Source organism: Caenorhabditis elegans, chromosome II, assembly GCF_000002985.6.
Source record: "Caenorhabditis elegans chromosome II".
Lineage (NCBI taxonomy): Eukaryota > Metazoa > Nematoda > Chromadorea > Rhabditida > Rhabditidae > Caenorhabditis > Caenorhabditis elegans.
The window spans coordinates 4,925,288-4,948,135 of record NC_003280.10 but is presented as its reverse complement, the minus strand read 5'-3'; the positions used below and the strand labels follow the sequence as shown (position 1 = coordinate 4,948,135).

The window sequence follows — 22,848 nt, the reverse complement described above, 5'->3', positions numbered from 1 at the left end:
TCAAAAAACAACATCAAATAGAGAATTGGACAGATGGAACCATAAAAAACACTTTAAGAAAATGTGCAATAGAATAAATTTATAAGCAATAAGCAGAGCAAGACATGAACAGCAAATGACAACCGGCAACATTCTTTAAATAATTTTTACAGAGAGAAAATACAATATAAACAGACATTTTTCTTTAGATTTTACGTTTAGTAGCAGTGAAACGTTCTTGATAAGCATCATATCCTGGTAAATCTTGAAAATCTTTCAATTGGAATCGATTTCCGTCGTATGACATCACGGAAATTGTTGAAGATTCTAGTAAATCGCGAGTGAACTCCGACTTCTCCAAACAGTTTTCATCGAGACGAAGAGTCCTCAGTCGTGTAGTTTTGGCAAGATTTGATGGATTTAAGGAGCTCAGTCGATTTTGATTCAGACTTAACTCGATAACTTTCAAATTGGATATCTGAAAAAATGGGAATATAAATTCAGTGAAGTTCAATTTGAAACTTACATCGTCAGGGAGAGATTCAATTTGGTTTCCATTTAAATTGAGTATATCCAATTGCAAACAGCCAATCACTGCTACAGGAAAAACGGTGAAAACGTTGGATGATAAGTCGATGGTTTTCAAATCGGTGCAACCGACAATTGTGTCGGGCAACGCTTTCAGCTTGTTTCCCGCCAAATTCAAAATCTCCAGCTTTTTCATCGATCCAAGTTCATCAGGTAGAAATTCAAGACAGTTATTAGCCAAATGAAGTTGCTTGAGTTGAGAAAATTGACCAATAAAGATAGGAATTTCTCGAATTTTGTTTTCACTGAGTTCCAAGTTGCGGAGAACATCAGCTAATGGTTCGATTTCGTCAGGAACTTTCTTGAGCCCAGTTCCTTTTAGCTGAAGAATCCGACTTTTGCTTGCCATTTCGAGATGCTTATTGACCGTTGATGTCGATGGACCGGATTTTCCTGAAATACTAATGATTGTCAGAATCGACTAATTACCATTTTGACCAATAATCTTCCGTGCATTATCACCAATTGATTTTGTTTTAGATGAATCGTTTCCCATTTCCTGCAAAGAAGAAATCAAAAATCAACCAGAGAGCAAAAATAAAAATCGAGTTGGTTAGTTGTCGTCAAATTCGGCGCATAATGTGCAAACACCGTGGATGTAAAATGCACAGAATTCTGTTCGAACTAAATTTAGATTTTATACAATTTCTGGCAAAGTACTTTTATTGTTTTTCAATATATTTTGCTATTCAAAAAGTGGGAAAATGTTTTTAATTGTTATTATGAGTCAGTAAGGCATGTAGTATAGATAAAAATAAAAATTGAACCCGAACAAACCTGCAAATCAGTTGTATGCATTTGCGAAACATTTCTTTCAAATGAAATACGAATTTCTCGTGGCGCATTCACAAGGAATTGTTCAATTTCGTCGCGATTTAGTTGGTTATCGTCCACGTTTACTGCACGCAAGCGTTCACAGCGAAGCAAATTAGCGGTGTTGAGAGAGAGAAGCCGGTTTTTGTTGAGGATCACGCTAATTGCCCGTAGCGAATGAATCTACAAGGAAATAGAATAAAGGTGACTGGGCAAACTGTGCGTAGACTTACTTCGTCTGGAAGTTTCTCGATCCGATTTTCAGTTAACAAGCATGTTTCGAGATTTGGACATTTGCACACACCAGCTGGGAAGATGATGAATTGGTTTTCTATCGCCTCTACTGTCTTTAATGAGACACACTGTGACAGATCGGGAAGCTCTGTCAGTTTGTTTTGTGAGACATTTAAAACTTCAAGACACGCCAGGGAGTTGATCTCCAAAGGAAGAGATTCTATAAAATATGATAAATTAATTGTTTAAACAGTGGGATTTGAAACCTAGTTGATTTCTGGACAAATTTAAATTCTTAAGATGAGACATTGACCCAATAAACGGGGGAAGTTGAGTCAGATAATTAATACTCATATCCAGATGCTTCAACATTGTTAGATCTTTCACGTCATCAGGAATACGGTGCAGGGCAGACTCCTTCAGGCTCAGGACTCGCGTTTTAGAAGCATTTGCAAGGCGTGCACGCACTGTTGGATTGTAGGAATCAATTCCCATCTGCAAATAATATTTTTATTAGGAAAAGTATTTATAAAAAAATTGGAAAAGAGCATAAAATCGTTGAAAATTCAAAAAGTTGCAAAAAAGTAAACGATGATTTTTAACGAAGGTACGACACTCCGCTACCAGAGAAGCGCGTGTTGTTTAGTACAACTTTTTTCGTTTCATTTTTTTCTTAATATTTTAAAAATTAGAGGATTCTCTTTATCAAAATACTAATTTTAAGCATTTTAGATGGCAGAAACATTAGAAGCTGTAGAAGATGCAGTGGACATTCTTGAAAAAGAGGTAGCGTACACACATCCTCGAAAAGTGGCCGAGAAACAAAACATTTTAATTTCAGATGCTCTCCTTCTGCAACCTGATTCCAGTTAACTCTTGGGGATTTGATGATGATGTCAAAGAATCATTGAAGATGCGAAAACACAGTTTGGTTAATCGACAACTCAGCAAAAGTAATTTATTGATAAATTTCTTTAAAATTCTGTATGTTTTTCAGAGGAAAGAAAGTCAATGTCTGCACAACAGAAACAACATCTGGCGAAAGGCTTAGGATTGGTTCCAAACACTGTTCAAGAAGTCCTCGAGTGGATGTCTAAAAGCAAGCAGCATTCGAAAGTGCAACCACAAAAGGTTGTTGCACCGGTGAAGAGACCAGCGGATCAGAACAAGAATAAAGAAAAAGTAGTGAAGAAAGACCAGAAAAAGCAAGATAAGAAAGCTGATTCTGATTCAGAAGAGGATGATTCATCTGACGACGAGGAGAAAGAAGAAACAGACGAGCCAGTTGCTAAGAAGCAAAAGAAAGAAGAATCTTCAGATGATGATGAAGACAGTGAAGATGGAGAAGAGCCTGAAGGAAATAATGGAGCTGTAGAGGCTGAGGACAGCGATTCAACGGACGAAGAAGAAGAAACACCATCTAAACCCAACAAAACCGTAGCACAATCTACTCTGAAATCGAATGGAAAAATTGACAAGGAGATTCAAAAGTTGGAAGACGATGAAGACAATGAATCCCCCGAAATCAGACGTCAAATCGCTTTGCTGAGACTGCAGAAAAAGCTGAAGGAAATGAAAGTTGAGCGGAAAGGAAAAGGACCGGCGAAGGTAACATCAGCGATGGCTGAAAAAATGGCAGAGGAGAAGCGTTTGAAAAGACGGGAGAGCAAGCTGAAGCTGAAACAAAGAAGAGCAGAGGAGAAGAAAGGAAAAGAGGCAGCAGCTCAAGTGAAGAAAGAGACTGTTGAAAGCACAGAAAATGGCAATGAGCCTGTCGAGAAGCAGAAATCTGGAATTTCATTCAATAATCTCAAGTTTGAAATCAAAGAAGACAAGCAGAGGGGCAAGAAACAAAGAGTGAGTAAAAATATTTTTATCTGAAATATCTGAAATTTTCAGACCGCCAAAAAAGATCGAGCTCTTAAACTTACCGGACGTGACTATAAATCACTTATCGCTAAAGTCGAAGAGACAAAAGCAACAATTGCCAAAGTTCGCGAAGCTGATCCACATAAGGCTACCATCATGGAAGATGAGCTAAAGTGGGAGAAAACACTGAAAAGAGCAGCTGGTGGAAAAGTGAAAGATAATTTGGGAATGCTCAAGAAGGCTTTGGTGAAGAAGAATAAGATGAAGGATAGAAGAAAGCAGAAATGGGAGAACCGAGAGAATAAGACGGAGGGAGAGAAGCAAACGGTATGTTGATTGGTAGAAAATCCTTTAAGATTTGAATTTTTATTTTTCAGAAGCAAGACAAGAGAAAGAAGAATCTCCAGAAGCGCATCGATGACGTCAAGAAGAGAAAGATGAACAAGTTGAGAAACAAGGGAAGAATCCTCTAAACAACACACATTTATCCGCTTTTAATTTCTCGTTGTTGAACATTTTTTTGTTAATTTTTACTGTTAACTTTTTTCTTTAAATCTGTGGCCTGTTGTTAAGTTTTTAAGTTTTCAAATTATACTAAATTCTTTGAAAAATATTCTCTTTTTTTTTGAAACTTGTGCCGTTGTTTCGGTAATTAATTATTTTAAAAGTTGTTAATGTATGTTCGATGGTTGTATTGTTCTAGATCTCAAATGGCAGAAACAGATGAACGAAGTCTACGGGATTTGCTCCTGGAATCTGCAGATGATTTGGAGCATATTGTTAAAATGGTACGTTCTAAAAAAATTTGAAACAATATTATAGTTTATTTTAAAATTACTTTTTACTGTGAGTTCATCTTATAGAATTCATGAACCCACATAATCAATTATTGTTTCAGATCGTCGATACACTCATCAATCGGGACAAAAGTGTTATGCTGAAAAATGGAGAAACCGTTACGAACATTATCAAGCTGTTTGACTCAAAACAGGATAGCATAAAGACTTTGCTGAAGAGGGTTCCTGAGTTTCAAGAACGAGAGCAGCTCATTCGGACGCTTGAAGCCCACGTGGAGAAACGAGACGAAGTTATTCAACAACTTGAAACGAATTTGAAGTCATGTGAGGTGGCTCTGACGCGATCTTGTTTTCATGTAAATTTTGTTGGAAACAAAGACTTTTTTCGAAATACGTTTATTTCAGGCAAACCAGAAGCTCAAGCAAATGAAAGAAGCTGAATTGAGACCAGTCAATAGTGAGATGCTCATCAAACTGGCTCATCAGATCAGTAAGCACAACTCCGTATCTGCACCACTCACTTGGCAAATGGGAGATCCATCGCGTCCGTTTCCTCAGGAACACGAATTTCGAGCTGGTCACCTATTGAATTCAAAAGTTCAGAGCACTGGACCTCAGCTTTTACCCGGAAAGAACGTCGCTCAGAGGCCGCTTATTACGGTATGTTTATGGAAACTTGTTGAAATGTGAATCCTCACCTGAAATATTTGATAAATGCATTTATAAATGCATTTATATAAATGCAATACTTCTAATGTTTTCTACGTTAATCTGAAATTCTTTTCACACTGTAACCGAACAGCTGTGAATCACGTGATTTATGTCTTATCTTCTTACATTATCTAACAGTCATTCCTTCTAATGATCAAATTATGAGTGATAAGAAATATTCAGTTCATATTGTGATCTCTTTCCTTCTACGTTATTCGTAGTAAATTTTATAAATAAAATTAAGATTCAACGTTCAATCAATATTATTTCAGTCTCCATCCGCATCCTCATCCAACGGTGGAACAGCTCCAATTCGAACTGTCGGCACTCCTCTTATTAATTCTGCTCCGACTGGAGATTTCAGTCCACGAACTGGTTTTGGCACCGACGAGCCTCCACCGATTCAACAGCAAGTACTCCGTGGAGCCACTCCAAATGAAAAGCAATGGCAGAATCCGGGAGTTTCAGGAGCCACCTCAACGCAATCCCCTTACAACCGTGTCTCGCAGGTCAGTGCAAACCGAGTGTACATAGACAGTGTTACTGGCGGCCCGCAAATGATGCACGGGTGGCGCAGTGGTAACGCGTTTGCCCGTTGTTCAGCTGTCCACCAGTTCGATTCTCAATGCACACAGAAAGTCGAGATTGCCGGCTTCAAAGGCTTTATCGTTGATTACGTGTGCTATAACAACGCCATAGGTATCATTCTTCGTCTTCTTAGGCGCGGAACATCTAAATATGGCTACATTTATCTGCTATTTTATAATTTTCCAATAAATAACATATTTTCAGAGTCCTTCTTCCTCGCCAAACGTGAAGCTGAAAATTACTGGACTTCCGAATCGTCCAGGAGGTATCGATCAAGTTCAAGATGTGCGGGATGTCGAACAAATGTCGTCGGACAGCTCCAACTCGTCAGATAGTTCAGATGATGAAGGCGCATCGAAAAAGACTGGCAGTAGCAATAAATAATGAAAGATCTCTGTAAATTCTGGTATTTTACTTATTGTACGTTGATAAATAAACACAATTTTCTATATATCTTGTGTTTAACAGTGACACTAACTGATTGCATGTGGTTCAGTGTCCACGCCATGTTTACCGCTATGCCAGCTGCCTTTCTTTCTTTCTTTATGTCCTCTAATCTATTTACTCCTTGAACTTTTTTTTCAACAATTCTAGTAACTAATTATATTTAGAAATATGCCAAATTTTGGAATATACCTAAGTTAGCTTTTGATTCAAATCTTATTTTAAAAAAACACTCACCCCATCTAGAGACGCAGAAACGAAAGGGACCACCCATGACAAGAGAGATGCGGAGTACGTGAAAAGATGCACAAAACATGTTGCAGTGAAAGTGTTGTTAGCCATCACTTTTTTTTGTTTTTGTGGGCTCAAATCAGTTTGAAGAAAAGTTGAAGTTGTAAAATTTCGCCTCCTTTCGTTTTTTATGTCATTTTATATTACTTGCCCTTTGGTAATAGATAAGAAATTATCTCTCCCATCAGACACATTCCCACACATCTTCTTTTGACTTGCCTCCACACAACTAATCTAGATATAGATGGGCGGTCCTGATTCTTGAATACAATACATGTGGAATGTTTTGTTTCGGAAGGATTCTTCAAGATTTCATTTGAATTTTCTTAATTGAATTAATACTTTCTATCTTATTATACTCTTAAATTTGCGATTTTTCGGCAAAAAATACTGCATCTGGTCTCGACAAAGCTTTCTTTAATTTGTTGTTAAATACAAACGGATGTGCACCTTTAAAGAGTACTGTACTTTCAAACTTTTGTTGCTATATAATTTTCATCGATTTTCCGATAGTTTTCGATAGAATAAAGCATAAATTTCACCAAAATCAACACGACAGTTTGAACACACCTTTCTTATTTAGAAAAAATGAAACAATTGTCGTGGCGAGATCAGGCATCGTACTTTTGACGCAAAACATTGCGTCTAGATAATAATTTCCATGTTTTCAGATATGGTAACTGAAATGAGCCATGCAGAATCCATCAAACGAGTTGTCGACCAAAAACTCTCCTCACACGAAGGATTTGAATCCCATATGTTCAAGGTAATTCCAAAATCATTTAAATCATCAAGTTCGTCCTTCAGATTGGATCTTACAATGAAGCAGTAGGTGAGAGTAGCCCATTTGCTCTTCCGTACGATGACTCAACAATGGCTCTTCTAATTCTCAGCACTCCTGACATGTTTGACGTTGCATTCCGTAAATGGGTTGTACAGAAAACAATGGATTTCGGATCGTTCGATGAAGTTTGTGAGATGGTCTCATCTCCAATTCAGAGCTTTTTGGAGGATCGTCTTGAAATTATGAGCGAGGTTTGTTGGGAAAATTGAGAAATTAAAAAAGAAAATGAATTCTTTTTCTTTTCAGAAACTGCGAAAAGTCGAGGAAAACTTTGAAATTTTGCACGATTACTCGATGACTCCACAACGAAGACCGAAAATTCTGATGCAAACATGCGGGCATGTTGCTGGAGCAGCTTTCTACTATCAGCCTTGTCATTTTCAAGAAGACGGAGTTACATGGCCTCCTGCAGGCCGTATGGGTCCAAATTTGGTTTGTTTTTTTTTCAAATTGAAATGGAAAAGAGAGAAAACGAACGAGGAGCTTTGAAAAATATTTATTTAGCAGCAAAAAACAGTATCCTCGTTGTATGTAAAAATAATGAAAGGATCCATTTTCCCTGCAAATTTGAAAGAATCTCGATTGGATAACTTTTCGAAGAGAATATCCTGAAATTATGGCCCAGCCAAAAAACAAAAAAAGACGAGCTATCAATGAAAGTTTATTGGTTTTGGAAAAAGTTCAAGATGTATTTCCTATGGGTTGTACTCGATTGGGAGGTTCTTACGACGAACCATACCGTCTCCTTGAAACCATTCCCGACGGAATTGCTTAGCAGCACCATCCGGAGTGTTGGTCCACTCAACAGTGATACGATCGTTGTTAGTGTCCTCCTGTCCGAAAGCGAAGGCATCGCAGGAAACAGCAAGAAGAACAGCTTCCTTTGGGTCCAAAACTCCACATGGTGGATCAACTCCAAGTCTCTTTATATTGGTGGTCTTGATACCGTATCCAATACGGCGAGCCGAGGAGTTGATCACCTTGATGTGGTAGGTGTGCTTGTCGTCGTACGGTGCATTGAACACGATCTTCGTACCCGGCTGGGTCTGGATATCTCCTGGTGGGACGGATTGGGCACTGGCGACTTCTTTGTAGAGTGTGGAAACTTACAGTGAAGATTATGGTAAACTCTGCTCAATTTATAGCAAATTTCTCTCTTATCTTTGTCCCAGATCTTCACATTAATATCCTCACGTAAAGGTCATAATGGATATTTTGTCACATCTCTAATATTAGTTCAAAAAGTTAATAAATAAATACAATTATTTTTGAAATCCGTAAAACTTCTCACAAATTGAATGCTTTTTATGATTTCAAAAATCTTATACAATTTAAGAAATTTTCCTCCAGGATTGCCTAACTTGACCGAACTAATTAATCTAGTCAGACCCAACTTCCCACAATTTATCAAATTTTCCGAGCTGTCTAGAAAATCTATAGAAAATTGAAAATTTCCTCCACTTCGAAATTTTTAATCATAAATAATAGCTTTCTATATGCAATTTTAAAATTTTAAAATTATATAAGTAATTTTCTACATCTAACAAACATATTTGCGAAAATTTGGCACCTGTAGCGGCCACTTGAACTGAGTTCGTGGCGAGACCCACTCGAAAATACATGATGTGCCTTTAAACTGACCTGGCAATTTTTTGCGAATCTACAATAACAAAAACTGGCAACATTAAGAATATTCCATCTATTCTAAAAACAAAATAATATTAAAAACCCTTTTTTATTAAATAAATTTAATAAATCTATAAACATTTTACAGAAATTCATCGGCCTCAGTCTACATCCAATCTACGGTGGACACTTCGCATTTCGATCGGTTCTCATCTTCCCCAATGTCAAAATTCCGGAATTCTGCGAAAAGGAACCCCGTCCGATTCTGACGGCTTCTGAAGATGTTCGCACAGCACTGGAGAAATTCAATTACAATTGGAAGGACTCTGGATTCCGTGATTTTGGAAATCCAACGCGACGATATTCCACGACTCAAATGGAATTTTTTGGACGCCCCGTCGCGGAGAGATGGGAGGTTTTGAGACCATGGGTCGACGGAGGAGCAAAGAATATCGACTAATATTAGATTAAATGTTTTTGAGATTTTATCTGATTTTTTAGCCATAATTTTTATAGGTGCTGTGTTATATTAGTTTAATAGAATCTATTATTAGTTAAGCCCTACCCTTATTGCCATTTCTTCAATTGATGAGCAGCTTTGTATTATGCCATTTCACACGAATCTACACATTACCCACGGGATATTTTATTGTCGAATTCTATCTTATTATCGCTCAATTTCCAGCGAAAGCCTTGGTTGTGATCATTGTTCTCCCAGTGTATAGCTTTTTTTCATAAATTTGAACGGTGACTAAAAATGTATTTATTGTTGCAAAAAGAAAAGAAGGTTCATTCATTGAGGCATTGTTGCTCCAGGCCATTGGGATGGTGGAATCGATGCGGATACGGTAGCTGGATCCGCTTTCGGAAGACCAACATAGACGGATGAGCTGGGTGCATTCTTTTCGGTGGATTCCGGTGCAAGGTTTCCGACAATCTCCTTTGGTTGTTGCTCAGTTGGCTGTTCATGCTTCTCATCTGACGCTGGAACCTTTACAGACTCGGGAGCAATGTCAGCAGACTTTTGAGCATCCCATGATTCAGGAGCAGTCTTGGATGGATCGATTTTCTCGCGTTCCGAAGTTGGAGCCGAGTTTGTGGGACGCGAAAAAGCCAAATAATTCCAAAAATCAGACTGAAACAAAACGGAAATTCGATGTTAAATCCTCCTAGTATTCTTACAATTTTATCTCTGAAATTCCAAACAACAATCGCAATTCCAACAGCAGCAACTGTCACAATCGCTTCTTTTCGAAAACTTCTCCTCGGAACTGCTGGTGTGATTGCTCGCGACATTTCGATTTGATTAAATTGTGAAATAATTGAAATATTTGGTTTTTCCTGACTTATTATTGTTGGATGTACGTGAAAAACTGAATTTAATTTATTTTTATTCGAAAAAAAAATTATTTATATTTAAGACTAATCAAAAAGTGGTTGCCCGTTGATTTCAATCACCCCTTCATCGCCTTCGACATTTTCGATTATTTGATGATCCACATCTTCGACATGTTCTTCTTCTAGAGTATCATCTTCGTTCACTAAGATCATTTGCTGAAATTTACGAATTTTATAAAAAACAATTTTCAAAATTCCACTCACCACATTACCCATATTATCCCAGTCATTTCCTAGATCCATTTGAAACTGATCATATTCATTTTCAGCAACTTCTCCTTCAATTTCAGCATTTTCCAATGCCATCATCTCATCGCCCTCTTCAATTATCTGCTCCTCGCCTTCATGATTTATTTCAAATTGAGGAACGAGGTGATGATGATCGATAGTTCCATCTGGTTGTTGTAATGGGACCAATTGAATTTTCGTTCCATTCTCATCGTAAATATAATAAGTTTCTCTGAGATCATATCCTTCTGGTAAGAGAACTTGAATATTTCCATGCTCATCATGAATCATTTGTGGGAAGTTGTGTTGTTCTGCTGCTTCATTTGCATCCTCATCTGGAATCATTGCTTGGGATGTAGATGGAATATCATTCGGATCTTCGGAGCTTTCAACAACGACTTCTTCATGTTGAGTTGGAATATGAAGACGTCGATGTTCGATGAACTCCGGACGATTGTCGAATTTAGAATCACAGCACGTCCAAAAGATCTCACCATTTGATACTTCTAATCTGCAAAAATATTTTTTCTAGATATTTTTCTTGTTTAAAACAAATAATTACTCAAAGGTAGGGAGACCTCCTGTCTCAACCATACAAGAAAACGAAGATTTCATATGAACTCGTTCCATGTGCTTGAACAAAAGACGAGGTCGATTCAACTTTAGTCCGCATTCTGGACATGTAACTCGTCCGGCAGTGTCTCCATCAGAAATCTCTCCAAGAATTGGCAGTCGAATTGACATTTCATCAGCCATTTCAAAATTTGTTCGTCGCCGCAATCGTTTTTGTTCTTCATCATATTGGTAAAATGTTCGACGTGATTTCAGGTATTCTGGTACATTTGCCCATGCTGTCTGAAAATGAAAAAATTAATCGAAAATGTTGAATTTAAATCTAACTTACATAATTATGAACATCGTTTTTATGGAGATTCAACTCTGACATACTGTGAGAGATATGACCGCAGAACTTGCAAATATATTTTTTTCGTCGGGTGTGATGCGATGTAACGTGGGCTCTTAGCTTCCCATCATCAGGAAATACTAATGAGCATAATTCACACGTCAGATTCTGAACCTCGTGAGCTCCTAATCGATCAATAAGCTGTAATCGAAGCTCGTCATTCTTTTTGTGTGCTCTTTGATGAGATTCCATGGCTGTTGGATGTGCTATGTTGACGAGCATATTACAGATTGTACAAGCTTCATATTGTTCTCCTCCTACAGTCGGCTGATCTTAAAATGTACATTTTATTATATATTTATTTATTTTTTTCTAATTTTACTTACTTCCAGCAAGAACAGCTTTTACAAGTTGATGTGCTCTTGCTTCGTGTCTCATTTTATCCATTGTTAGTCGATCGCGAGATCGGAGCCGTTCGAACTGAAATCTTTATTTTGTTTTAAAAAAAGTTACAATTTTCTAAATTTAAAATACCTCTCTTTTCTTCCATTCTCCACAAATTGTATTAATATCTAGCATGATATCGTCTAAATTCTGCAGGTGACACTCTCTTCCATGCTTTTCAAGTCCTGATGCAGTCAAAAAAATTTTCTCCTCACAAAATCGGCATGGATAAGATTCGACATCGTTAGCGATTCCTGGCAATTTCTTCGGTTTGAAGTTGGATGGGTGATTCTGAATATTAATAATTTTTCCTACAATAATTTAATACTTAAATTAAATAACAAATCTACCTCATTTACAGTCAATACTCCTGATTGTACTTCATATCCTTCTCGTTTAACTTTTTCACCTTCGTCGTCTCGAACATCTATAATGATTTGAATTATGACTTCTGCGACTAAAAACAATATTTTTATACCTTTCCGCGTATGTTTAAGCGCTACATTTTTTCGTATGATTCTTGGCGGTTTTCGTGGTCCTCCACCTATAATTGCAGCCATCTAAAAACAAAAAAGTTTACTAAATTGTAGAAAGTTAGAGGAATTAAAACTAAAAAATACATGGCAAAACCGATAAAAATTCAATAAATAAAATTTAATGTAAGTGCGCTCCATTGGATGCAAGCGAGAGAACGGAGACGCAGCGTTGGAGTCGACTTTGTGGGAAGGGCCACTAGACGAGTAAATTGGACCAAAAAGTATTAAAAATAATCGTATATTTTTTGTTCGGTAAGCAAAACTGTACGTACTCTTCATGTCTTCAGCTCTGAATTCCAATTTTGATGTAAATTATGAAAATAACAACAAATCCAAGACAATTGCGAGATCTACAGTACTCCTTTAAATCTAGTTGGTCGTTTCGAGACCGGGTACCGTATTTTTTCGTAAATTGCCAGGTAATTAGTGAAGAACGGAAATTTAAATTAATTTTTTTTATTAATTAAAGTTTACATTGTAATAGTCATTTTGTTAGATATGAACTGTTCTCAATTCTTCATTATTACACTAGTGTCTCAAATATGCTGACTATAAAAAAGAGCATTCTCAAATCACGTAAGACCAACAGAATCACACCTTAATATTAGCAAGGATGATAAATGTGGCAAGACGCGTCTCTAGTTTCCTCGATTTTCTCCCAATTCCAAGCAATTGTCATCATTTTGGCAACCTTTCTCGTACATTTTTAATGCCGCCTTACTTCGAAAAAAAAACACGATGAGAATGACAAACAAATTGAATGAAGGAGACAGTATAAAAGAGAATGTTTGAATTGGTCTTTCATCATTCGACTCCAAACACACTATGGTCCACTATAAACTTTCATATTTTCCAATTCGATTTGCTGGAGAAATTCCACGACAGATTCTGGCATATGCCGGGCAAAAGTTTGAGGATCACCGGATTCCACAGGCTGATTGGCCAGCTCTCAAGTCGAGTGAGTTTTTGAAACTTTTTTTTTCAAAATACTATTTATTCGTGATTAAAATGTTGTGCCGCTCTAACCGCTGTGGGCGTGGCGAGATCCACTTGATAAAATCTTGATTAGACCTGACACCAATATTCTGGGTCTTATTATAAATCATTGATTTTTGTTCACAAAAACTGACCTGAAAGCAATCTCAGAACTACCTTTTTTGGTTCAAAGTTCCCGTATAAATCTAACTTTTTTGTAGGGACCTATTTAGAAGGTGCTCTTTGAAATGAAATATGTATAGTTCCAAAATCGAGATATATGTTAAAGTATCTTCCATGTAATAGAATAACAAATACGATCACTTTTAATTGCGAGGCTGGCGGGATATTTGTGTACAGGTTTTTCTAATTTAATTTTTTTATGTCTAAAAATGTTGTATTGAATTTTCTATATTTCCAGCTATGCCGTTCGGAACTCTTCCTGTCCTTTATCAGGATGGGAAACCACTTGGACAATCCCATGCAATTTCTCGTTTTCTTGCTCGCCAATTTGGAATAAATGGAAGATGTCCATGGGAAGAAGCTCAAGTGAATGCAATTGCAGATCAATTCAAAGATTATCTCAATGACATCCGATCTTATAATCTCGTGAAAATGGGATTTGCACAAGGAGATGCCGATGCTCTTTACAAGGACACATTCCTTCCAAATTTCAAGAAAAACTACCAATTCTTCACCAATTTCCTTAAAGCCAGTGGATCTGGATTCTTGATCGGTGACTCTGTCACCTGGGTTGATCTGTTGATTGCTCAACATACATCAGATCTTCTCAGTGACAGTGGATCTGTGTTTGCTGCCAGTCAATCACTTCTAGACGAATTCCCAGAACTCAAGGCTCATCAAAAGAAGATTCATTCTATTCCAAATATCAAAAAATGGGTTGAGACTCGTCCAGTTACACCATTTTAATTCTAGGAACACTTTACCAACTTTTTTGTTGAAAATAAAGTAATTTCATGATTCAATACATCAAAACACTACATCGAAGTGCGGGAAGTAATTGAATCAAGAAAATTAATTGCAATTTAGTTTATTTCCTTAAAACGGCAACAATCTAAAAAAAGAATATTATTACAGAGACACTTAATAGAGTTATTGGGAATTTTGGCAATATTTTAGTATGCAGATACTGCAGAAATTTAAACCACTTTGCAATGCAAACAGAAACCAAAAATTCCAGGCTTCTTTTGGAATCATTTCGGCAGAACCTGCAGAAATGTTAAAGTTCGGTTTTTTTAAAAGAACTGATCGAAGAAACATTGCAGTGTCGAGCCAGCTAATCCAGAGGAAAATGCTCAAACTAGTGGAAAGGAAGCTCTTTTTTCGAGCATGACAATATTATCTCGTTTGAAAATCTCTGAAAATCTGTTCAAGTAAAAAAACAAAAAACGAACTATCAATGAAAATTTATTGAAATTTTGGAAGTTCACAGATCCTATGGGTTGTACTCAATTGGGAGGTTCTTACGACGGACCATACCGTCTCCTTGGAACCATTCCCGACGGAATTGCTTAGCAGCACCATCCGGAGTGTTGGTCCACTCAACAGTGATACGATCGTTGTTAGTGTCCTCCTGTCCAAAGGCGAAGGCATCGCAGGAAACTGCCAGAAGCACAGCTTCCTTTGGGTCCAGAACTCCACATGGTGGATCAACTCCAAGTCTCTTCATATTGGTGGTCTTGATACCGTATCCAATACGGCGAGCAGATGAGTTGATCACCTTGATGTGGTAGGTGTGCTTGTCATCGTATGGTGCATTGAAGACGATCTTCGTACCCGGCTGGGTCTGGATGTCTCCTGGTGGGACGGATTGGGTCATGGCGACTTCTTGATTGGGAGTTAAAACTCACAGTGAAGTTTATGACAAAACCTGCTCAATTTATAGCAAATTTCTCTCTTATCTTTGTCCTAGATCTTTACAATAGCCACGTCAAATAAAGTTCCAAAAGTTAATAAATAAATAAAATGATTTTTGAAATCCGTGAAAATTCTGACGACTTCAATTTTCTGCATTTATGATTTCAGAAATCTTATTCAAATCAATTTTTCTCCAGGATTGTCCGCTAGGCGTACCCGTGCGCTGCCAGGCATCAGAGTTGAAACCTTGCCTGCCTACCATGAAAGTCTTCTTGGAAACTTTTTCAGCACGACGCTTCGGCTTAAAGACGTCATCCTCATGCTCCACACCGTCATCGTCAGAATCGAAATCGATTTCTTCCTGAAAATATATTTTAGAAGTTGAACAAATTTCAGGGGGAAAGATTTGCCGATTAAAATTGGAATTCTGAAAAAAAGAGCAAAACCACAATTTTCCGAAAATGTACTGCAATTTGCCGATTTGCCGGAAAGTTCAATTTAACGAGTAGTGAAAAAATACACTGAAAAAATTTAGATCGACTTTTTTCTTGTCCAAAGTGCGCCTCTCATGCGAAAAATTTTGTAGGGACATAAAAAAGGTTCTTTTTCAAATGATGTAGGTTTCAACAGTATTCTAACAATGAGCAGAAATACTTTCTTTTTAATCACTGTACAGTGGATATTGTGGTTATTGCTAAAAAGACCGGAAATCATGTTTTGCAGATGAGGACGAAGTTACATTCTGATGCTTGGGCAAACGTTTGCCTGCTCAGTGATCGTTCTTTTATAATTTGTATCTTATCTGAATTCAAACAACTGTTTTTCGGCAATCAATTTATTCAAATCATGTGGAATTTCACAAAAAGTTCTCTTTCTATCCGTCGAGTTGGTATCCTGGGAGAGCCTTGCGGCAAAGAACAGTGACACTCGAAGCACAAGCAGGTCCACGAGCCGAGTGCTCCTTTCCTTGATAACCGTATCCGTACGACTCGTTGCGAACATCGACCTTGGCAAGGATCTGCTTTCCGCCTGGAAGGTTAACCACTCCAACAGAAATATCTCCCTTGTGGTTGTTGACGTGCACTGGCTTCCAGATCTTTCCAGCGTCGAAGTTTGCAGCTTCTGGGAATGGAATCCAACCATATTCGTATCCAACGACGTGTGGTCCGAGACGGACGAGCAACTGAATGGAGCCAACGTTCTTGCAATATTCATTGTTGAACCAAGAGAAGTTGGCGGCAACCTGAAAATTCCAGATTTAAATTTCAGATTTTCATAAGATCAACTAACCTTTCCTCCCTCATTCCAAACACGACCCATGACAGGTTCACCCTGCATGTACCACAAGGCAACATACTGATCTGCACTGACTCCTGGAAGGGTGTCCAAGGATTTGTCCAAAGCTTTAACAAGCTTGCGAGTTGGCCATGGATCTCCCTCGCGGATGTCGATCCATTCGTCGTGCATGACACGTGGTGGTGGTGGGCCCGGTGGTGGGATTGGTGGTGGTGGCGGAAGCTTCGGACAGTTCTCACACTCGCAGTATGGTGGTCCTCCGACGCAGTTACGAGTGATGATGTACATGTCATTCAACTGTGGTCCGACTTGTTTGATCACTTTTCCGTTGAACGAGAACCATCCTTCCTCTGTCTTGTTGTCGACGTATCCAAGGAGATTTCCTTCCTTTCTCTTCCAGAAGATTGGGAAAGAATCCCCACAACGAACAAGTTGATGCTTGTCATCGATCTTCTCAATGCGATCCTTGTATTTGATCCATTCATACCAGAATCCTAAATATTATCGTTATTCTCAGAATCTTCTAAAACTTTTAAGCTTACCTTGGTTGTTGTGATCTCCAACATACTGCAGAACCTGGATTTGTCCTTCGAGCTGTTGCTTGGTCGTCAACTCTGCCTCCTTGTATGGGAAGGAGCATTCAACGACTCCTCCGTTATTCCAGGAACGCCCATGAATTGGCTTGCCATGTTTGTACCAGAGAGCCACATACATGTTCTGCTCTCCCATACACTTGACGGGGCTCGGCGGAAATGGGGATCCAATAGGCTGGAACGCTCCATGTGTCTTCTTTTGGTGGCGGATTCGGCTTCGGCGTCATCGATGTTGATTACGATGATTGAAGGCGATCGAAGATTCCAATATGAGAAGTTATGACAATTTCGATGCCTTTTATAGGCAAATAATCCAACACAGCCTTTTTTTTATTAGGGAGAGTGACCACGTAAATTTTTAATGTAACTCCATAGATATTCCAAAATAAACATTTGTTTTTTTTAATATTTAACGCAGATTCACATGTTTTTTGAACAAAAAAAATTAATGAAGTAAACATTGAAGCTCACAAAGATTGGAAAACGTCTTATGTGCACCTCCGGAACGTACATACAAAAATTATGTGGTAATCTAAATTTAATAAAATGTATCGATAATTTCATAAATTTTATCAAATTAAAATTTGAAATTGTCATTTTTTCTTCTAATTTTGTAGTTCTTTACTAAGCTTTGGCTAAAAATTCCACGGGTTTTTAGGATTCTTATTTTGGCATTTTGGAAGAAAATTTGAATGCTACTCTCGATTTTTCCGGCGGCTTTTTCAAAAGGTTTTTTCAAGAAATTTTATTCTGAAACATTCTTCAAAAAAGTATGAATTGTGAAGAAAAAATTGTTCCTGGTTTCCAAAATAAAAAGTGTCTAAAATGCGATTAAAATCATGGGGCAATATTAAAAAAATAAATAAAAACACTTAATTTAAAATGAATAAAAAAACCTCCGGAAAACATTCAATATTACCGTGACACCATATAACCTTTTTTCTAACACTAATGCTATATAAAGGGGCAAAATACTGTACTAACATCAGTTCGAAGTTTTTGAAAACTTCAAACATCCAGCATGAGGACAATGGCAGTGGCACAGTGGCGATGGTTCAATGGGGTTCGGATGTCGACATTGGCTCGATGGTATCTAAGTGGTTCAATGGCTGGCCTTGGCCCTTCGGTCTTTCGGTGTTTAGGGAAGGGCTCAGAGTGAGCTCAGTGGCTTAGAGGTGGTGGCTGAACGGCCACTTCACTGTGACTCTGTATCTCAGAGGTGGTGGCCGAAAAGCCACTTCTCGTCGGCTCACTGGCTCTTGTCGCTTTGAAAAAGGCCTCATTTTTTTTAGGGTCTTGCTGATATTTGCAGATTTGTTTTTTTTTTGTTTCTGCCAAGCAGCCTCTAATAAATGCCGAGTGTACAGACTCTGCCCCTTTTTCGCGTTTTTTCGCGTTTTTTTTGGCTTGCGAAAAAATGTCACACTTCGTTTTCATTAATAACTCCAGAGCCGTGTGACTTCATGCTCTAATATTTGAAATCCTACTAGAAATATTTTGCCCCACGGTGGAGCAGAAAACGGCACTAAGTTCGGAGCAAAACTGAGCTCAGGGCGGCTTTCCCCAGTTTGAAAAATATTTTTGTTGCTCTTTTTACCCCCAAAAAACCATGTTTTAATTGAATTAAAATTCGGGTTTTGCTCGGTTTTGTTTCAAACTCATGTGCAAGACTCAGAGAGACTGATTTTTTGAAAAAAAGTTTGAGTTGATAAGTGCAAAAGGAAAAAAGTTGTGATAAAACAAAAGGCCAAAAAATGCCATTTTGCCAAAAAAAAATTTTTTTTCCGAAAAAGTAGTTTTTCGTCTTTATCTCAAGTTCTACTTCTTCTTTTTTGATATTTTTTTGTTTACCCCACGTAAAAAAGTACGCTGAACACGATTTTCAACTCAGAATTGAGAAAAGTTCTATGAGTCGGCCGAGCAAGACGAATAAGTGCCAAATTTTGCACACTTTCCCGTTTTCGCGAATCTACTTTTTCCATCATAACTCGGTCAGTTTTCAAGTTTTCAAAGTTTTCTAAAAACTGATGTGTAGGTCTCATCGAGACGCATCGAGACATATAAAATTTGTAAAAAGTTCAGTGGGAAAATTTTTCAAGAAAAAAATAATTCAAAAATTTAGTACTGGGGGGAGTGGTTTCCTGGGTCCCCTGAACATTTTTTCCACTAAAGTTTTGCGGAATGTATTTTTGATTCATAGTTTTTGATTTTATCTAATGGAAGATGAAGTTTCGTCGCGTTAGCAATGCTCTGCCAAGAGATATTATTTTTTTAATTTTCAGGCCAAAACTTGTTTATTTTCTACAAATCAAACAGTTTACAAGATATAGCCCTCAACTGTACGTCTCCTTTTCGGGAATTCAATAATGAGTACATCCTGTAATAAAATTTTCAAAAATTCGTTTTCCCGCTGACTTATCAGTGATAAACGGTTTTCAAACATCTTTTCTCAAATTGACATTATTGGAGAAAGCGGAATCGAAAGACGACTCCTGTCCAGAAATTTTTCTTCCCTACATCCCTGTTTGAGGAATATCCCGCATGGCCGAGTGGTTATTGCGTATGTCTTAGAAATTTTGGTAGTTGGTTCAATTCTGCCAACTGACAAACTTTTTTGTTTTTTGTGAGTAATCGGGATTCGAATAGAAATACTCGATTCTATACAAAATATGGGTACGTCTCCCCCTTCGCCTCTTCAAACTTCAATCAATCAAAACTCAGCTTTAACTGATTCAACGGGTGCTTCTGTTTTTGGTCAAACCGAACTCAAAAATCAAGAAGACTCCCATTGACCTACTGAAATTTTCACGAACCCACTAACAGGTTCGAGGCGAAGCCGAGAACCTACGCCCGGCAAGGGGACTCGCCTTACACCCCCTACAACTGGCGGGCCCGCAGGGCTCGCTAGTCAGAGTAATATGGTAAATTGGCTCTTGTCACAAATTTCATAAATAAACATTTTTATATTTTAAAAGTTCTTCTGTGTTATGTATCAGGTTGTCCCATAAGTTTTTGTACTATTTTTTTTTTGAAAAAAATTTATTTCTCTCAAGCGACAAGTAGTACTATTCACACAAGTATTCACCATTAGTGTCCACCACTTGTTGCCATTTACTAGGTAACATCATGATGCCACGGGAGAAGAAATCCGGCGAACGCGATGAGAAGAAAGTGGAGAGTTCAGTTTTGAGATGCTCTTCGTCGTCGAATTGCTTGTCGCGCATGTAGTCACTGAGAGACAAGAACAAATGGTAGTCGGTTGGTGCAAGATCTGGAGAATATGGTGGATGCGGTAAAACAGTCCAACCAAGATCTTGCAGCTTTTGGAAAGTCTTCTTGGCGACATGAGGCCTAGCATTATCGTGAAGAAAATATAGTTTTTCATATTTTCCGTTGGTCTTTTCTGCAACTCGGTCCAATTGGGCACAATAGTAATCAGCAGTGATAGTTTTATTAGTTGGCAACAATTCCCAGTGCACGGGTCCTTGAACACCCCACCAGACACAGATCATAATCTTTTTTGGGTGAAGATCAGGCTTTGGCGTCGGTATTCCTTTCTCACCGATCGGAAGCCATTGACGTTTTCTGGAATGGTTAACATAGAGCACCCACTTCTCATCTCCAGTAACCAGATTGTTCAGCCAATCGAACTTTCGACGAAAAGTTAGAAGTTGAGTACAAACGTTGACCCGAGTGAGCTTCTGTGATGCCGAAAGTTCATGAGGCACCCAAATTCCAAGTTTTGAAGTAAAACCAAGGCGACCCAAGTGACGTGCAATTGTGCTATGACAACACTCAAGCTTCTCTTCCATTTCACGAAGACTAAGACGAGGCTCTTCCTCCACCAGCTTCACTAGGTCTTCTTCATTTAACTCTACCGGTCGCCCAGAACGTTCTATTTCTTCGAGACTGAAGTCGCCGTTCTTGAACTTTTGAAACCAACTCTTTGCTGTATTATAAGAGAGTGCTCCCTCACCCATCGCACCGCATATGTTTCGTTCCGCTTCCATTGCTGAATGACCAAGACGAAATTCATAAAGAAGAAGCAATCTAACGTCTCGACGTTCAAGTTTGATGATTGTCATCGTGGCAAAGTAGAAATGGATGAAATGAATCTTTTCTGAAAGGGGACGACCCGACCTTGACACGACCTACGATGAAAAAATTTTAAAACTCTAGAAGTTTTGGAAAAATATTTGAAAAAAAGTACAAAAACTTATGGGACAACCTGATATATCGTGTCAAGATGACTGTATAGAATGATTTGAAAATAGTTATATATGACTACTGTATGCCTGAAAAATGTAGTTTTCGAAATTAGAAAAGAATGCAGAAATTAATTGAAGGCTCCTTGCCAGTATCACTAGACATTTCTCCTGCGTTGATGCTGGAAAATGCTGTTATTTTAAACCAGCTGGTTTGATGAGCGGACAAGAGAGAGGCTTTTCTGAATTAGTCTCAGCTTTTGGTTTCAACTTTTCTCTACAGAAAATTTTTCTATGATGATAATCGACCGGAGCTTTTTTGGCTTTACTTCCATCAGCTTCGCTTCGAGTGTTGAACCTATAAAATTCCAATAATGTGGAAGACAAACAGGCAGATCGATCTGTTGAAATACTGGGCACAGCGGTTGTAGCCTGAGGACAGAGTCGTGTTGTTTCTACAGTACCCAAATCGCAATTGATCAATTGAATACTTTATTTATAGGATGGAACCGCATACGTGCAACTATTTGCGGATTGTTCGAAAAATCATAAAACTCCTGAACCTATAAGTATACCTTTGGTAAATCGATTATGATCGACGCCGAAGCTAGTATAATTGTCGCATGTACCCCTAGCTTCAACATACGTTGATTGGACTGACTTCGACGTTGATCAGAATCGATTTACCAGAGTACGTAAAAATTTCATTTTTCATTTTAGAAATTTACTGAAAAATGACAGAAAAAATAAACTGAACATGTTTCTTTTTAAAAAATGCTCCTCGAATACTTTGTTCATTCCGGTATCAAAGAACATTTCTTGCACATTTTCCCATCTTCTAAAGTGTTTTTTATCAGTTGATAATTTAAAGTTTTCATCAAACTTCATTGATCTCTTTGTCAGCTGTCAAATAGCCACAACATTGAACACATGATGATGTTGATCCTTTTGTTTATTGATTTATTTTTTCAATGCTAGAGTTTTATATTTTTGATTAGAAATAGGTAGTTTCCGCATTAAGAATAAAAACTATTTAAAGCTTCAAATGTATTTCCAGATTTTAAATATATGCGCACTTTTCATTCGATAATTCTGTTTCTGCACGCCTTTTTTGAAATGTTTTAAACTTTTCAAATATATTTTTAAAAGTTAGCATCTGTCAAAATTCTTGAACAACATAGAAAATTCCATAATTTCAAGCTTTTAATCAAAGTGCAAAAAGTGCCTCAATTGACGTCATCACCCGGCTTCTCTTGGAGAATCACGTGAACTTATCGGAATTCCTTGTTTGCCTCACCTCATGCACATTGTGCACATGTGCATGTATTTTCTAGTCAACATTCCGTTATTCTTATCAGTGACCTATGCCACGTTTTCCATAATCACTTGGACGGGGTGTGCCTCTGTAAGACCTGGAGAAACATTTCGTTCTCGTTGACATTCAATTATCATTTTTTGTGTCTGTCGACCTGTTTCATTTTTTCTTTCAAATTGAATTCCTTTTCTAAAATTTGAAAAATTATTATAAAACTTTTTCTAAAAAGTATATATATATGAACTGCCAAAATGATAGAGTACTTCTTCTACTTGAAGATATTTTTACCATC

At 37.8% G+C, this 22,848-nt stretch overlaps 9 protein-coding genes, 2 non-coding genes and 2 pseudogenes across 16 annotated transcripts; 6 read left to right on the top strand and 7 right to left on the bottom strand.

The window, feature by feature from the left end:
• Positions 1–65: 65 nt before the first annotated feature.
• ZK546.2 (Disease resistance R13L4/SHOC-2-like LRR domain-containing protein) lies at positions 66–2,109 on the bottom strand (the record flags this gene model as incomplete). Of its 3 annotated transcripts, NM_170985.5 has the most annotated exons (6): positions 66–457; positions 506–960; positions 1,006–1,066; positions 1,345–1,563; positions 1,614–1,834; positions 1,881–2,109. In NM_170985.5, 6 exons carry the CDS (start codon positions 2,107–2,109, stop codon positions 185–187), a joined length of 1,458 nt encoding a protein of 485 aa, NP_740983.2. In that variant the 3' UTR covers positions 66–184. The 3 variants fall into 3 exon arrangements, 2 of the variants coding, with proteins under 2 accessions (NP_740983.2, NP_001380033.1); NR_151581.1 differs by having other exon boundaries at positions 183–457; positions 1,006–1,563; NM_001393057.1 differs by lacking the exons at positions 1,345–1,563; positions 1,614–1,834; positions 1,881–2,109.
• A 237-nt stretch (positions 2,110–2,346) lies between these two features.
• Positions 2,347–4,092, top strand: gldi-11 (the record flags this gene model as incomplete). Of its 2 annotated transcripts, none has more annotated exons than NM_062506.6 (5): positions 2,347–2,400; positions 2,456–2,567; positions 2,612–3,471; positions 3,514–3,810; positions 3,861–4,092. In NM_062506.6, 5 exons carry the CDS (start codon positions 2,347–2,349, stop codon positions 3,954–3,956), a joined length of 1,419 nt encoding a protein of 472 aa, NP_494907.1. In that variant the 3' UTR covers positions 3,957–4,092. The 2 variants fall into 2 exon arrangements, with proteins under 2 accessions (NP_494907.1, NP_001380032.1); NM_001393056.1 differs by having other exon boundaries at positions 2,355–2,397; positions 2,454–2,567.
• A 94-nt stretch (positions 4,093–4,186) lies between these two features.
• Positions 4,187–6,029, top strand: mdt-4 (Mediator of RNA polymerase II transcription subunit 4). The gene is made up of 5 exons (NM_062504.5): positions 4,187–4,271; positions 4,382–4,636; positions 4,686–4,940; positions 5,264–5,500; positions 5,784–6,029. The coding sequence occupies exons 1-5, from the start codon at positions 4,194–4,196 to the stop codon at positions 5,961–5,963; spliced, it is 1,005 nt and encodes a 334-aa protein (NP_494905.2). The 5' UTR covers positions 4,187–4,193; the 3' UTR covers positions 5,964–6,029.
• On the top strand, positions 5,617–5,741 carry ZK546.18. Its single transcript, NR_003422.1, has one exon. It is a non-coding gene; the product is annotated as a small nucleolar RNA ZK546.18 (small nucleolar RNA).
• On the bottom strand, positions 5,637–6,410 carry ZK546.19 (uncharacterized protein). Its single transcript, NM_001267165.2, has 2 exons — positions 6,261–6,410; positions 5,637–5,973 (listed from the first exon to the last, which is right to left on the bottom strand). Exons 1-2 carry the CDS (start codon positions 6,363–6,365, stop codon positions 5,818–5,820), a joined length of 261 nt encoding a protein of 86 aa, NP_001254094.1. The 5' UTR covers positions 6,366–6,410; the 3' UTR covers positions 5,637–5,817.
• A 575-nt stretch (positions 6,411–6,985) lies between these two features.
• Positions 6,986–9,541, top strand: cblc-1 (MMACHC-like protein). Its single transcript, NM_001027353.9, has 4 exons — positions 6,986–7,080; positions 7,122–7,349; positions 7,405–7,590; positions 8,933–9,541. The coding sequence occupies exons 1-4, from the start codon at positions 6,988–6,990 to the stop codon at positions 9,242–9,244; spliced, it is 819 nt and encodes a 272-aa protein (NP_001022524.1). The 5' UTR covers positions 6,986–6,987; the 3' UTR covers positions 9,245–9,541.
• On the bottom strand, positions 7,854–8,237 carry ZK546.3 (annotated as a pseudogene). The gene has a single exon. A coding segment is annotated over exon 1 (384 nt).
• ZK546.4 (Energy transducer TonB) lies at positions 9,534–10,093 on the bottom strand. Its single transcript, NM_062503.6, has 2 exons — positions 9,967–10,093; positions 9,534–9,919 (listed from the first exon to the last, which is right to left on the bottom strand). The coding sequence occupies exons 1-2, from the start codon at positions 10,078–10,080 to the stop codon at positions 9,578–9,580; spliced, it is 456 nt and encodes a 151-aa protein (NP_494904.1). The 5' UTR covers positions 10,081–10,093; the 3' UTR covers positions 9,534–9,577.
• A 68-nt stretch (positions 10,094–10,161) lies between these two features.
• Positions 10,162–12,318, bottom strand: ZK546.5 (C2H2-type domain-containing protein; the record flags this gene model as incomplete). Its single annotated transcript, NM_001377794.2, has 8 exons — positions 10,162–10,338; positions 10,387–10,921; positions 10,973–11,265; positions 11,315–11,646; positions 11,701–11,794; positions 11,849–12,049; positions 12,109–12,185; positions 12,237–12,318. 8 exons carry the CDS (start codon positions 12,316–12,318, stop codon positions 10,207–10,209), a joined length of 1,746 nt encoding a protein of 581 aa, NP_001364799.1. The 3' UTR covers positions 10,162–10,206.
• A 763-nt stretch (positions 12,319–13,081) lies between these two features.
• gst-30 (glutathione transferase) lies at positions 13,082–14,253 on the top strand. The gene is made up of 2 exons (NM_062501.4): positions 13,082–13,252; positions 13,691–14,253. The coding sequence occupies exons 1-2, from the start codon at positions 13,120–13,122 to the stop codon at positions 14,197–14,199; spliced, it is 642 nt and encodes a 213-aa protein (NP_494902.1). The 5' UTR covers positions 13,082–13,119; the 3' UTR covers positions 14,200–14,253.
• A 472-nt stretch (positions 14,254–14,725) lies between these two features.
• Positions 14,726–15,109, bottom strand: msp-152 (Major sperm protein 152; the record flags this gene model as incomplete). The annotated part of the gene is made up of 1 exon (NM_062500.10): positions 14,726–15,109. One exon carries the CDS (start codon positions 15,107–15,109, stop codon positions 14,726–14,728), a length of 384 nt encoding a protein of 127 aa, NP_494901.1.
• Positions 15,110–16,021: 912 nt separating this feature from the next.
• On the bottom strand, positions 16,022–17,263 carry ZK546.7 (annotated as a pseudogene). Its single transcript has 3 exons — positions 16,986–17,263; positions 16,438–16,937; positions 16,022–16,390 (listed from the first exon to the last, which is right to left on the bottom strand). Coding segments are annotated over exons 1-3 (1,147 nt in total).
• A 5,279-nt stretch (positions 17,264–22,542) lies between these two features.
• On the top strand, positions 22,543–22,718 carry ZK546.20. The gene has a single exon (NR_051019.1). It is a non-coding gene; the product is annotated as an Unclassified non-coding RNA ZK546.20 (non-coding RNA).
• The last annotated feature ends 130 nt before the right edge of the window (positions 22,719–22,848 follow it).